The sequence below is a fragment of the Pipistrellus hanaki genome (assembly GCF_964339955.1).
Source record: "Pipistrellus hanaki genome assembly, chromosome: 16".
NCBI classification, from domain to species: domain Eukaryota; kingdom Metazoa; phylum Chordata; class Mammalia; order Chiroptera; family Vespertilionidae; genus Pipistrellus; species Pipistrellus hanaki.
Window position 1 is genome coordinate 33,963,640 of NC_140518.1, and position 14,639 is coordinate 33,978,278.

General features: G+C 49.7%; 1 protein-coding gene across 1 annotated transcript; it reads left to right on the top strand.

Annotated features, from left to right (window-relative positions):
* The first annotated feature begins 3,519 nt into the window (after nucleotides 1-3,519).
* On the top strand, nucleotides 3,520-7,143 carry LOC311610838 (phosphofurin acidic cluster sorting protein 2-like). The gene has a single exon (XM_084862350.1). The coding sequence runs from the start codon at nucleotides 3,532-3,534 to the stop codon at nucleotides 6,613-6,615; it is 3,084 nt and encodes a 1,027-aa protein (XP_084718476.1). The 5' UTR covers nucleotides 3,520-3,531; the 3' UTR covers nucleotides 6,616-7,143.
* Nucleotides 7,144-14,639: the final 7,496 nt, after the last annotated feature.

Genomic DNA, 14,639 nt, shown 5'->3' on the forward strand with positions numbered 1-14,639 from the left:
AAACCGGTTTCGGCAAGGAGAATCATTTTCAATACCTCAGGGACTGGGTTGCCACCCAAATGTTGGCAAGGACTGACAAATTCATTCACTCATTTTTGGAATGTTTCTTTCTATTTGGTACTTCTTTCTAGTTTCCAGAAAGCACATACCTTTGAGAGGTATAGAGGCTTTGAGGTATATGAAACCTCTGTCCATCTCCCTTGGGAATGGCAAAACAGGTCCTAGCTGTATGATAGTCTTAAAGTTAATGGTGCCAAACCTCTCTTATCACGCACTTTATATTGGGACGAGTAGGTGGTGTAACAGAAGAAGATTGGATTCTTTCTTGAGGGACTCAGGGTCAAATTTCTCTCATTTGGTGAATATGAACCCAAAAGAGGGCTCTCAAGTCACTGTGGGCTGGTTCCCCATCTATAGAGAGACATATGAGCCAGCCACGTGTTAGAGGCATCTCTGCAAGTCTCTGGGCTGTTTGGGGCCATTCTGAGTAGGGTGGGTATCCTGTGAAGCCATCTCTCAGGCTCTCATGGAAGATAATAAAAGAAAAGATGATTAACAAACGTTTCTTTTAGTCTCAAGGTTAGTTTCCTCCTGGAAGGTTCCTTTAAAATCATTAATTTCCCTTTTGGTTCAGTATCTGGTTCATTTATTCTAAATATATAACTATTCTGTAAAAAGAATATGTAAGTATCACTGATTTCATATAAAAGGAAAAAAAAAACCTTCATCTATCAGGTGAATTGGGGGCAGATTTGATTAGCAAACCATATATATATATTTGCTGTTCCATAATATTCCCTATTTGAAATGAAATAGATTTTGGTTAAAAAGCAGACATTTGTACAGAAGCTTTAGTCCAATGCAGAAAGCAATTAGTTACAATAGATGCAGTTAAGAACAAGGAAAGTAGCCCCAGTATCTACAGGGGCCTTGGTGACTTCCCTTTTTATGATAATTTCAAATTCTCCCAAACTATCAGTGAGAAGGGGAAACACTTTTGAAGCAACTAACCCAATGTTTGTTTGAGTTTGTTTACTTTTTATAAATCCTATTTCAGTTTTCTATCATCTTTAAAGTGGGCAGACAGGAGTTTTCTTACAACCTCATTTAGTAATTCTGTTGCTTTTGCTTCCAGAAACCAGGAGTATATTAATTGGGATAGGTTAGAATAGCCAGGATTGCGTATTCTAACAGTTAAATTTCTTTGTGAATCAGTCAGAGCCATAGAGAAAATCCAGAACAATGGCTGGTTCTACTCTGGCTGAGACCAGCTTCTCTCCAAAGGGAACTGATAGAATTCCTGTTCTCATTTTCCCTTAAGTCAGTAGGGAGGGGCAGTGGAGGGACAGAAGGGGGAGGAAGAAGGGAAGGGAAGGAACATGTCTGGACAGGGAAGCTCAGAGAGCAAACAATGTAGTGGACATGTTATAGAAGGGGGAATGGGGTGTTAGCATTTATTTGCTTCAGGAGAGTTCAGAGATAATCTCTGAAATTTCCTATTTATCTTTTAATGAGAATTTATCTGTGCTTCTCCTTAGAAGCTTCTGATTTCCAAATCAAGGTATGCATCCTATTCAATCATTTTCATTTTTGGGCCAGCATTTTTCTTTCTTCTTTTTTCCTGCAAAAAATTAATTTATCTTGGCCATTTTTAAGTTGATATTTTGAAGTTAAATCTTCCCATGTCTGTAAAGCACTTGCAAGAAATGGCTACTAAAGGAATATTAATGAGGGCTGGAGTCTGGGAGTTCCCAGCTTTGGAGGCACAATTTCCCATATTAATTAAAGGTGTGTTTGTTGTTGTTTTATATCTTCAGAGTCTAAGCAAATTTTCTAGGGATGTTATGGAATGGGTCGAAGTGTGCAGCTTCTGGCTCCATGATGCTCACACCCCTCGAGTCTCATTCATCCCTCTCATGTGCCTTAGCTTCTCTGCCAGCTATCTCAGGCGACCTGAAGGCCTCTAGCCAGATTGGCTCAGTGGGTAGAATGCAGGCCCTTAGAGGTCCTAGGTTTGATTCCAGGTGAAGGGCATGTACCTGGGTTGCAGATCCCTGGCCCTTACTGGAATTGTGGGGGAGGCAACCAATCTATATGTCTTTCTCATTCTCTCTCTCTTTCCCCCTCAATTCCTCTCTCTCTAAGCCCATGGGAAAAATATACTCCAGTGAGGATAAATAAATAAATAAAAATAAAAACCAGAAGAAGGGCTAGGAACACTAGGACCACACCCTATGGGCTCTTCCCCAGAAGAGCCAGGCAGTTGAATTACAATTGAGTTGGAATTTTCCAATGGGATTCCTGCTTGGCGTGAGGAATCATCTCTGACAGCTCCGCAAAGATTCTTAGTTGCTTAAGAACAGCTGAGATCCATGTCAGAGGAGGATGAACCCCTTATACAGTGAAGGTTATTTTGGTCAGACTCTCAGAAAGCAAATCCAAATGAAAACCCAGAATTAAAATCCAGCCACCCATGTTTCATCTTCTCTCTCCTTAGCCTTTCTTCTGTCAACCCTTAACTTTAGTTCCACCTTGAGGATTTAAAAATACAGCTCAAATATAGTCAGACTATCTACCACAAGCTAAGGAAGATTGTGGATCCAAGAGACAACTTAGCCAAATTCACCTGACAGGCAGGGACCTGGCGAGCCCAATGGGCCCTTTGTTAGGTCTGAGCACCGGATCTGGGCCTGCAGGCTGGTCCTGATGAGCTTCTTTGGAGTCCTGCTGCAGGAAGCCAAGTAAGCATCAATGTAAGCAGCATTCAACCCTGTGCAGAGTTTTTGTGAGTTTACTGGAGCCCAAATGTCAAGAATTGCCTGAAAACAAAATCTCAATGTATTGAGGTAGTGCTTCAGAGAATGGCAGTATTGTGTCTTATTTTATACATTATAATAAAAAGTGGAGATGTATGTGGGTTACATGGAATCCATTGCTTAGGGAGAAAGGAGAAAGTCAAGCAGGGAAATCTCTGGGATTAGATAAAAAGTAAAACGATAGACACATGCCTCTCTTATACAGGGGCCTACAGGCTAGTTAGCAGTCAGCAATGAACTCAATAGCAATGAGCAGATCTGTGGACACTTGGAGGTGTCCAGAAAAAGGAAAATTCCTTTGACATTCCAAAGGTGTGTTATGGTGGATGCCAAAAAAATACAGACAGTTTCAGTGAAGGTAAAGATTGACCTTTGTCAGGGAAGACACTGGCCTAGCACATGACCACACACCATAAACTGCTTTGAGATAACAAGTTCTAATTTCAGGCCAACTTTGTGGTTAATTTAGGTCTCTGAGTTTGAAAGGCCACCATGCAGGCCTTACCTGTGCTAGTCACAGACGAGAATATGACCATTTTTCATCCACTCTCACCTTGGATCACTGTGTTCCACCTCTTGCCACCAATCATGTCCCTCCTCTGTCCCACCACAGGGGGAGAAACCAGCAGGTACCTGTATGCTGCAAGCAGCTGCAGCTTCCTCATCACCTGCTGGCCTGGCCCGCTGGCCCACCGTACTCAACACCCCAGTGCCCATGAACCTCTTCTCTACCTGGGAGGTGGACTGCTCCAGCCCCAGCTGCGTGCTCAGGCTGTGCAGCCTGACTTTAAAGAAGCTGGTGATCTTGAAGGAGCTGGAGAAGGAGCCCATCTCCATGGTGATAGCAGTGCAGATGCAGGGCTCCAAGGGCATCTTGAGATCCCATGAAATTGTGCTGCCCACTAGTGAACAAGTGGAGACCGACCTGGCACTGACCTTCTCCCTGCAGTACCCACACTTCCTCAAGGGAGAAGGCAACAAGCTCCAGATCATGCTGCAGCAGAGGAAGTGCAATAACAACCAGATCATCCTGGGCTACAAGACACTGGCCACAGGTGCCATCCACATGGCTGAGGTGATGCAGCGACCCCCCGAGGGTGGCCAGGTGCTGAGCCTCAGCAGCAGCATCCAGGACTCCTCCATCAGGGTGGCTGAGATCTGGATTTCCTTCCTGTCCAGTCAGCCCATCAACTACAAGGACGACACCATGCAGACCAGCCCCAAGGCCAAGCTTACAAATAACTACACAGAAGGGAAATCTGAAAGCTTCTCTGAGCTGGAGGCCAGCTACAATGTGACTCCCAGGCAGGACCTGGAAGAAGATGACTTTGACCTGAGTCAGTCCAAGAAGCAGCAGCAAGGCATGCAACGAAACTTGAAGGAGAAAGTCTTGGTGCTGCTTCCCAGGTCCAACATGTCAGAAGAGGTCCTAGACTCAGATCAGGATGCTACAGAGCATGTCCCTGAGGTGGAAGAGAAACTGGACCTTCTGTATCACAATCTTGATAATCCCAGCGACAGTGGTCCAGACTTGGAGGATGATGGTATCATCCTTAGCAACACCAAGACCAAGACCAGACAATACTTAGAAGGCCTGGCACACTCTAGCTGTCAGATGAAGACGAGTAGCATACACAGTGCCCGGAGGCAGAAGGAGCCTCCTCGGCTGGCCAACATGCCCTTGAAGGCCCAGGGCCCTGGCAGAAAGCTGTTCAGTGGCAGTGTCTCTGACTTGATGGCCTACAGCACCCCTGCCACCAAGGTGGACAAGACCTGTGTCTTCTCCCTATTGAGCCAGCCCGTCAGCCACCTGGACAGAGCCATGCCGGCCAGCACCAAGGCAGATAACTTCTCTGCAGGAGACTCTGACATTGTCTTCTCTGAGCTGGAGGTCAGCTACAATGCTGCTCACAGGCATGACCTAGACAAGAAGCCGATAAGAAGAAGGAGGCACATGACCAGGCAACAGAGCTATCAGCAGAAAGTCGCAGCCTGGCTGCACAGGTACCAAATGATGGAGGAAGTCCTGGACTCAAAGAAGGAGCCTGAGGTGCAATTCCCCGATGTGGACAAGGATGTGGCTGATCTGTTTTACAAGCTAGTGAACCCCAGTGAGAGCAGCTCAGATAAGGAGGATGATGACCTTCTCCTAACCCCTCCCATGCCTGAGCTCATGACATACTCTGAAAGCCTGTCAAGTGGCACAGGTATGGAGAAGGACGATGGAGCCCTATGCACCCCCAAGCCCAGGCCCAAACTCAGGTCATACTGTGAAAGCCTGTCAAGTGACAGTGGCTCTGAATGGGTGGCCCACAGCATTCCCAACCCTGGGGAGCAGCCGGCACAGCCTGAGGACAGCCCAGAGGCAGAGACCTCTGCCCAGGACAAGCTCACTAAGAAGCTGCCACCCAGCAGGCACACCACCAAGACCGAGTCTCTGGTCCTCCCCTCCAGCAGCTCCAAGGGGAAGCAGCCTGCCTGCTGGAGCTGGAGCAGGTCCCTGAATGAGTCGTCCAGTAGCCTGATCGAGGAGAGCTGCCCAGTGCCACAGAGCCACCTGCAGATCCCCAGGAAGACTGTGTGCGATCAACTGAACAACATCCTCATCTCCAATGACTGTCTGCCCAGGAACATCATCCTCATCAGCACCTTGGACAGGCAGGGGCAGTTCTTGTCGGACGTCCTGCAGCAGCACACGCTGCCCATCGTGCGCACCTGCTCCATGGTGGATGTCCAGGAGGCCTTCACCTTCATCATCTCCTGGATACAAAGATACTGCGACTGCAATACCCAGGCCCCGATGCCAGTGAAGATCGCAGTGGCGGGGGCTCAGCACTACTTCAGCACCGTGCTGCGGGTCTTTGTGGAGCAGCTGTCCCACAAGAACCCTGACTGGCTGGGCTACATGCGCTTCCTGGTCATCCCGCTGGGTCCCCACCCTGTGGCCAGCTACCTGGGCTCTGTGGATCACCGCTACAACAACCTCTTCCAGGACCTGGCCTGGCAGGACATGTTCAACCATCTGGAGGCCCAGAGTTCTGTGCAGAACATTGTGGCGAGAATCACAGAGTACATCAGAGGGGCCAATTGTGTCTACCAGCTGCCCATCGCAGAGGCCATGCTCACCTCTAAGCAGATGATCCCGGGCAAGTTGTCCTCACAGAAGTTCATTCCCTTTGTGGGGGCAGTGAAAGTTGAAATAGTGGAACCAATTTCAGCCACGTCAGAAGACACAGATGATGCGGTCCCCTCATGCTCCTACATGCTTAGGTCCCCCGCCAGGGAGGCCTCACACAACCCAACCTTCTCCTCATCAGTGAGTGGAGGTTTACCTTCCGCGATCCAGAGTGTCAGTGCTGAGCTGATGGAGCTACAGGTGGATTATTGGTTGGCAGCCCAGCCCACAAATAGGAAGAGAAATGGGAAGAAGGAAGACCTGCCTACCACCAAAAACACACTCCAGTGCACCTTCCGGTCTCTGCAGGTCAGCAGGCTGCCCAGCAGTGGCGAGGATGCAGGCACGCCCGCAATGTCCATGACTGTGGTCACCAAGGAGAAGAAAAAGGTGATGTTATTGCCCAAGAAAGACAAGGGCAAGGCCTTGGAGTCCAAAAGCCAGTGCATCCAGGGCATTGGCCGCTTGGTCTGCTCAGCTAAGGACCAGGAGAACAGGCAGCGGGTCCTCATTGATGGCGTGGAGTGGGACGACGTGAAGTTCTTCCAGCTGGCAGCCCAGTGGTCCTCCCATGTCAAGCACCTCCCCATCGGCATCTTCGGACACTCCAATTCCACCTTCTAGCCCTGCCCCTCCCCCTGCCCTTAACCCTGCCTGGGCCAAGCCCAGAAGGGCCCAGCTGCTTTTCTGTTAACAGTTCAGTTTACTACAGACACAGACCCTGAAAACACAGAGAAACTATTTTAAGTTAGAATGTGCTCACAGCCTGGAACGTAAGGGGTTTGCCCCCCAGGTCCCCCAATGCTCTGATTAATAACAAGAACATTCCAGCAAGTGGGAGGTCAGGTGGTGGAGGTCACTGTTGAACTGGATCATCATGGAAGGTGTGCTTTAGTCTCAGGATCCCCAACACTTTCAGTGAGAAGGGCTCTGGTCTTGGAGCCCTGTCCTTCCTGGAAACCAGGGCTCTGCTTAACCCTGGGAGCTGGCTCCAACCTGTGCCCAGACTCAGAGCTGGGCTGTGAGAGGCAAAGTGCTGGCCTCTCATTGGGGCATCAGGAGTACAACATGGAGGCCGGCCAGCCCAGCCTTGGACCCCAGCTGCCAACCAGCCAAGTGGCCCCAGCACCATCCTCTTATGGTTCCCAGTGAACTTCCGCCTCATGGAGCAAAATAGCAAAAAAAAAAAGAGCTGCATGGTGCAGACACACAGGCCCTCCTTCCTGGACAGCGATCCACCTTCGTCTCCACCTCTTCATGTGATCACTGAACGTTCACTACCACGCAACAGGTTTCGGACCAGCCATTGACAAGGTGAGTAACCTGCCTCTCCACAGCACGGTGGTCATTTGGCCACTTGCTGGCTGTGACCTCTCAGATCGCTGAATCCCTCTGGGTGTCTGTGTCTAAGAACATGAGGTGAGTCAAGGAGCATCCTCATAGGGTTTTTGTAAGGACCCAGTAGGATGTTCCCCTAAAGCTTTCTCTGGGTGCCTGTGGATAGGTCTGCAGCAGGGGCTGTGGCTGTGCTAGTTGGTCATTTTTCTTCCTCATATGTGATTCTTCTCGGGGCCTATTTCTTCATGTCATAAAGGGAATGGAGATCTTTTATTGGTCTCTGTCCTGGATGAAACCAGAACAGAAACCCCAGGGGTGAGCAGTGGGTCACAGGCCCTACCAGTTATCTGTGATGGGGCTGGTTTGGTGCTCACTCATTAAGCAAATATATCAGAAGTCTGCCAGTTACAGACATGTCTCTAGGCACTGACCATAATCCAGTGCACAGAGCAGACCCCACGACTGCACTCCAGAGCTTTCTTCTAGTCGGGAGCGATTCAGTCACACTAGACTGTACAGGCTCATAGTGTCCATGGGACAGCCGATGTGACGTCCTCCTGGCCTCCTCTCCCTGTGGCTGCATCTTCCCATACCATGAAGAGGAAGGTGAACCTCTGTTCCAGCAGAAAACGTGAGTTAGTTTTGGGTCATTGCCAAGAGGGGGATTATGGGCAGTGTGAATTCAAGGTGCTGGCAGAACCCCGGATCCCACACATAGTGTGATTTCTGTAAGAGTGCAGAGGTCTGAGGGCTTCTAAAAAAAAGGGAAGGCTTCAAAGAGAGCTGTGTATGTGGATATGGGTGGTGTGAGAGAGCAGTGGGAGCTCAGTGAGAAAGTCAGACCCTCAAAATATTCATAGCCTTCCGCTCTCAATCCCCGCCCTGCCTGCACCCCTATCCTGGGACTATGTTCACTAATCTGGTAGAACCTTCTCAGAGGCAGCTTGGCAAGTGTACCCCGCCCTGTGGGAGTTGAGTTTCAGTGGGAGGTGAAGAACCCCACAGGCAGCTAGTGAATTAGGCAGCATGTAGGTGCAGGAGCCAAAGTTTGAGGTGATGGGTAGGCCCTTGGAAGCCAGGGATGGAGAGTTTATTTGCTCATTTATTAGCTATTCCTGGAGCACCTACTGTGTGCCAATGAGTGACATGAACAGGGAGGACACCAGCCTTCCCTGTCCTCATGGAGTTGACATTTTGGTGGGAAGGTAGTGGGAGGGGATAGGGACACTGAGAGAGCATGTCAGGTTCCTTTGAAGAAGGGGACATGTGGTTCCCTCATTGATCCAGAGCTGTCAGTTAGGAGTGCTTTCTGCCAGCCCCTTCTGGGTGACCAGCCATGTCTCTGCCAGAATTGCCAGACTGAAGGTGGACAAGGAATAGGTCTGGCTTCTGGATGGGCAGGAGTAGGAGTTAAAGGACCTCTGGGAGGGCCATGTGGAAGGAAAGAGCACACCTCAGACTTTGCTGTCCACCTCTCTCTCTCCAGGTCCATCTACTGCATCCTGGGCATCTGGCTGGACCAGTACCTCCACAATTTCCCAGCCTGATGATGCTGTTGGCCTCCGTTAAGCCATCTGCCAAACCCAGGCCCAGTGCCTCCAGTCATGGCGGGAGCACCTGAGTCCACTGAGGCTGAGACAGGAGGAGGAGGAGGCCTCTGGGGGCGGTGTGGGTGAGTGTGCCTTGGGAGGCACACGAAAGGCAGTGAGGGTGGTAACATGTGCTCCTCTTGGATCTACAGAACCAGCTCCAGAGCAACATCAGGAAAACCCATCCAGAGGCAACGCCACCCTAGTGACCTCTCCAGAGCCAGAGCCGGATCCAAGCCCAGCTTTCACTGAACTTCAAGAGACAGAAGAACCACCTGCAGTATTTCAGCAACTCACCCAAATCGTGCCATGGCAGAGAGGACACCCTCACCCCCATTTAGATGAAATGTTAAAAGTTTATGTTATACAATATATGTGTATAATTTACTGTAATTTTTATATTTAGTAACATAGATTGTATTGTAGAGAACCTTTAATGAAATACTACTAAACATAACATTAATTTAGATTCTATAAAATTTAACCCTATTAACCCTCAGAGCTTTGAGTAAGTCTGTTTTTCTGGACCCTGACCCATGCAGGGAGAACTGTCCTCACCTTCCCCACCTGCCCTTCCTGGAGCCAGGACTCTGCTTCCCAGGGGATCTGGTTCCCCACGCCCTGTGCCCAGACTCAGAGCTGGGTGACCAGAGGCCAAGGGCTGGCCTCCCATGGGGCATCCTGAGCCCAACATCGAGGCCAGTAGGCTCAATCCTGGGCCTCCATGTTGACCCCAACATCACTCACTTGGGCTTCCAAATAAAGTTGACCGTCAAAGTAGAAAAATAAAATAAAAAGACATACAGTGCAGGCTGCCCAGGAACAATGACTGGACAAAATGATCACATACTTAGTGTCTAGCTTCCTGGGCAGCATCCCCACCTTGGTCCCCACCCACCCTCTGTGTTCATACAGAACATGTGCTATTAACCAATGTGAGTGGGATCAACCATGTCCCAGGTGAGCCCTGCCCCTCCACAGCACAGTGGCCACTCAGCCACCTGCTTGCTGTGAGTTTTCAGGTCACTGCATCTCTCTGTGTTTGTTTCTCTGACCATGGGGAATACTGAGGCCCAGCTCATAAGGTTATTGTAGGGACTTTGGGGTGGGTCCCATGGAAAAAAGGCTCTCTGGGTGCTTGGACACTGAAGAGGTAAGCTGGAGAGGCTGTGGTTGTCCTAATTGGTCATTTTCTCTTCTTCGTAAAGAAGCTTCTGCCTTATTTGTGATTCTCCTCAGGCCTCAGGCTAAGCTATTTTCTCTTGTGATAAAGACATTGGAGATTCCATTAGGGTCCCAGTCCTGGGTGAAGCCAGATTAGAAATCCCCGGGGTGAGCAGGGGGACCCCAGGGTCACCCAGCTATCTGAGATGGGGCTGGTTTGGGCTCATTCAGTCAGCAAATGCCCTGCCCCCAGGACTGCACTCCCGCGCTTCCTTCTAGTCAGGAGTGATCCATTCACACTAGGCTGCACAGGTAGGTAGTATCCACAGGACAGTCAATGTGACTTCTTTCTCGAAGTATCGCTGCATTTTCTCATATTTTGAAGCAGAAAGTGGATCTCTGGACCAGCAGAAAAAGTGAGTTGGCTTTGGATCAGAGCCTTAAGGGGAGTATAAAGAGTGTGACTTGGAGAAGGTGGCAACACCCTTGGTTCCATGCCTTGTTGGATTTCTGCAAGAGGTCAGAGATCTGAGGGCTTCTCCTAGAAAAAAAAGGAGGGAGTCAAAGAGAGCTGTGCATGTGGATTCGGGTTTTGTGGGTGAGTGGGGAGGGGTGTGGCAGAACCACTCAGAGAAGAGCTCCCAGAGGCTGGGGTTAGGCAGGAGCACAGAGCCGCTCAGGTCAGTGCCATAGCCTGCAGGCTGGGGGACTTCCTGAGGTGGGGCTTGAACTGGGACTTCAGTGATGGAGACGGAAGGTTCCCTTCCTGGAAGCACACAAAAGGCAGTCGTGATGTAACATGTTCTCTTCCTGGATCTCCAGAAGCAGCTCCAGAGCAAGATGAAGAAACTAATAAAGACGAAATGCCAACTCTGCTGCCCTCTCCAGAGCCAGAGCATGCTCCAGGCACAGCTGTCACTGATCTTCCAAATGTGGAACAACCTGCAGCTTGTGGCAACTCACCTCAGCTCCTGGGAGGCTTGTGGTCTCGCGTTCTGGGCCACAGCGTGTGTTAGCTGCCAAGGCAGATGGGGCTCCCACACCCCCTTTAGACATAGTTTTAAAATATTTTTGTTTATTTTGTATAATGCTTACAATGTTACTCTATTTTTCTCGTGCTATTTGGTAACCTACAGTCAATTTTTAAAAAGATGTAATGAAATACTCTTAAAGATAAATTTAATTTAGATTCTATAAAATTTAACTCTATACATCTTCGTAGCCTTGAGCAAGTCTGTTTCTTCTGGGCCTCCATGGTGTTACTATGAGTCGTAGGTTGGGAATAATTAGTCTGTCAGGCGCCATCTGCTCTACCAATGTGACGTTCTTGAGGCCCAGGACAATGGGGCTTTGGGGAAAATTGACTGATGAGTATTGGGGCGGGGATCCTTTATGTCAGGGCTGTCCCTGGGAACCCACATTTTGTTTGACTTCATCTCCCACAGGCACATGGGCAAAGCGTGGTCTTAAGCGCCCCCTGGCGTCCACGTTGCAGAATGCTGTAGGGTTTAAGGATCAGTAAGCTGTTCCTGAACACTGACTGCCACCTGCACCTGGACAGAAACTCCAACCTCCTCCCCTGGCACTGAACAGCATTCTGAGCATCTCCTGTATTGACCCATAGCACTGAAGAGGGGACAGGGAATGCCCCAGGGCCCGGGGTCCACACTCACCTCCTCCACAGGCACCGCTTCCAAATCTCCTTTGGGGTCAGAGCCTCTCTCCACCCTCAGCTCCTGAGCTCTGGTTCAGCTGGGCTTTTTCCTGAGGCTCTTCCATCTCACCACAGCCCAGTGGCCATTCTTTCTCAAGGCCCGAGACTGAATGAAGTTGTGGATTTAGCCTGGCTTCTCCCTTTACACCAGTTCTTTTCACTGCTCCACACCACCCTGGAGAGAAGGGACTAACACCCTTCTAGGCACCTTACCCTGGAAAAAGTTGCAACGTCTGAAGACAAATGGGAATAAGCTTTTGATCTGGCACACAGTCCATGTCATCAAGATGACCATTTTTTTGGGCTGACAAGGCCATTAAGGAAGTTCTAGTGGGTTGTGATGAGTCCTACGGTTGACCTGGTTCCATAAGCATTGAGACCACGAGCCCATCTGGGGATCACACACAAGACTCTTTAGGATGATTTCCTTAAGCAAACCAGAAGATGAATAAGGATTTGTCTACTCACTTTACCCTGATTTCTTATGTGGCATGGCAATTGAGGGAAGCATTGTGAGATTAAACAAAGGCTGGAGAAGTAAAGAGAGGCTAGGTCTACCTGAGAGGCCATGGGCCTTTTTCCATTTAGGAATGCTGGTAACAGTAGATGGGATGTACCAGAATTTGAACAAATGCATTTTAACAAAAAATGGTTTTAGGATAAATCCTGTGTGCTGGAACTGCTAAGTACTAGAGAGCAGTGATGCTAACATCTTTTCCAGCACCATTCTTGTTGGAATACAGATCTATGAGGATAGTGACGTCATGTGGTTCCCATAGCACAAGTGGGCATAGGGCCACAGGAAGAGGACATTTCTTTATGGAGAAGTATTGTGTGTCCACTTCTGAAGAGTGTCCCTAAAGAGAACCAGCCATTCCTAGTCTGTGGAGATATAGGATATTAACTAGGCAAGCCAGGCATTGAGAGACATTTCAGGCAGAGAGAAGATTTAGAAAAACGGAATTGAGTCAGGAAATAATAAGGGATGAGGGGGTGGGGTTGCAAGTACTGGGATCATCAGGAGGTTGGTTCCCAGGACAGGAACATGGATGGCTGAGCAGAGAGCAAGTCAGACACCAGCTCTGCCAGCCCTGGCATGGTGATTCCTAGCAGTGACCAGCAGTCCTGGTGAAGAGGAGAGAAGGGAAGCAGATGTTCCTGAGTTTGAGAGCAGCTGGAATGAGAAGGGGAAGGGAATGGCAATAGTAAGGGGAGAGTGAGTTGCAGGCGGGGAGAAGTCACACGTGTCCTAAATGATGACAAGCTGCAGCGTATGGTGAGATCAGGATGTCCCTGAAGTGGAGGAAGGTGATGGTCTCAGCACTGAGGTGCTAATAAATCAGTGAGGTAGGAGGTGGAGGAGGCAACCTCATGTACAAGTACCGAGTTTCCTGCAGGTGGGACAAAAGGAGATTTTGGAGACAGTTGCCTACTTTGTCCCTAAAGAATGTGGCATGATTGAGGAGTTAGTAGGAGACTGTGACAGGAGGTAGGAGTGACCCACTGGAATGATGGAAGTAACAGAAGAATGATTGGAGGTGGCCCTGTGCATACCGGTGAGTGCTGACTGGTCTGCTGGCACCACAGAGACACCCCCACCTGTGGGGAGAGTCAGCGTTTCTCAGGTAGCCCCTGTGTCCTGCTTGTTTCTGAAATCCTCAGCTGAGAGCACTCTTTATGATCTTGAAAAGTCCAATGGTAATGACATGACCCTTCTGATGACATAAAGGGACCAGTCATTTAGGATGCTCAGCACGAGCTCTCCACTCTTCCTCAGTGCCCTCTCCTCCCTGTGCCCCTTCAGTCCTGTCTGCTCAGTGGGAACCCTGAGGTTGTCTGGAATCCAGGCCTAGCTTTACTCTTCACACCTGGAGCACCATCAGCAAATGGTTTCCTGAGACCCCCAACTCCTGGCTTTTAAAAAACCTTTGTGAGGATAAACTCAGCTCACAGGGTGACTCCCTAACCTCCAGAGGGACACCCACACAGTCTGAAATACACACAGATGCACACTGAGAGAACACAGCTCAGGAGCCCAGGACACAGGACTAGGAATCAGGCCTCTCGGCACAGCTGAGTGTCTCATTCCCAGTGTCCCCATGTTCCCAATGATCTCCAAGGAGCCCTGCTTCACTGGTGCCCTCTCCCCTCTGTCCTCCGCAACATGCTGGGGCAGGAGCTGGCAGGTGTGAGGCTCCTGCTCACTCACTGCAGTCCCTTGATTCTCAGATGTGGATCCAGACTTGAGTAGAAACAGCATGGCTGGGGCCAGCAGAATGCTTTGTCCTGCTCACCCCTGGGACCTGGCACGGTGGCTGTACTAGGGAGCAGGGGCAGCTGTGGCCAAATGGCCCTGCTGAGAGAGAGGGTCACTTATGCTGGAGGCCAGAGGGAGGGGACCCTGCTGGCACTTCCATGGGTAAATCCCCGCTGTAAATTCCACAATTGGATTTGCCAAGAAGTGGCAGTTTTGACAGCAAATGTAGGCAAAGAAAAGCAACAAAGAGGCCATATCTGGGAGAGGAGACACTTTATTGATAAAGTGAGGAGACATATCTCCTGAGGCCTCAGGTTGAGCTGGGATGACTGGCTTTTCCAAAAGGGTGTCGCTCTGTGGCTCTGATTGTGGCAGTCCATGGCTGTGACTCCACCAAGGACAGAAACTCAGAACACTGAACATGTCTTCACTCTTGTCCCTTTCCTCAAAGAGATGGGACAAGTCACTTTCCAGAACAGCCCCACATCTAAGCTTAAGGTGACAGGGTGAATGGGCCCAGTTCCTCTGGGTCATGAAAGGGGCAAACAGGGCAGTGGACAGTGAGGAGAATTTCAGGCTCCAATAG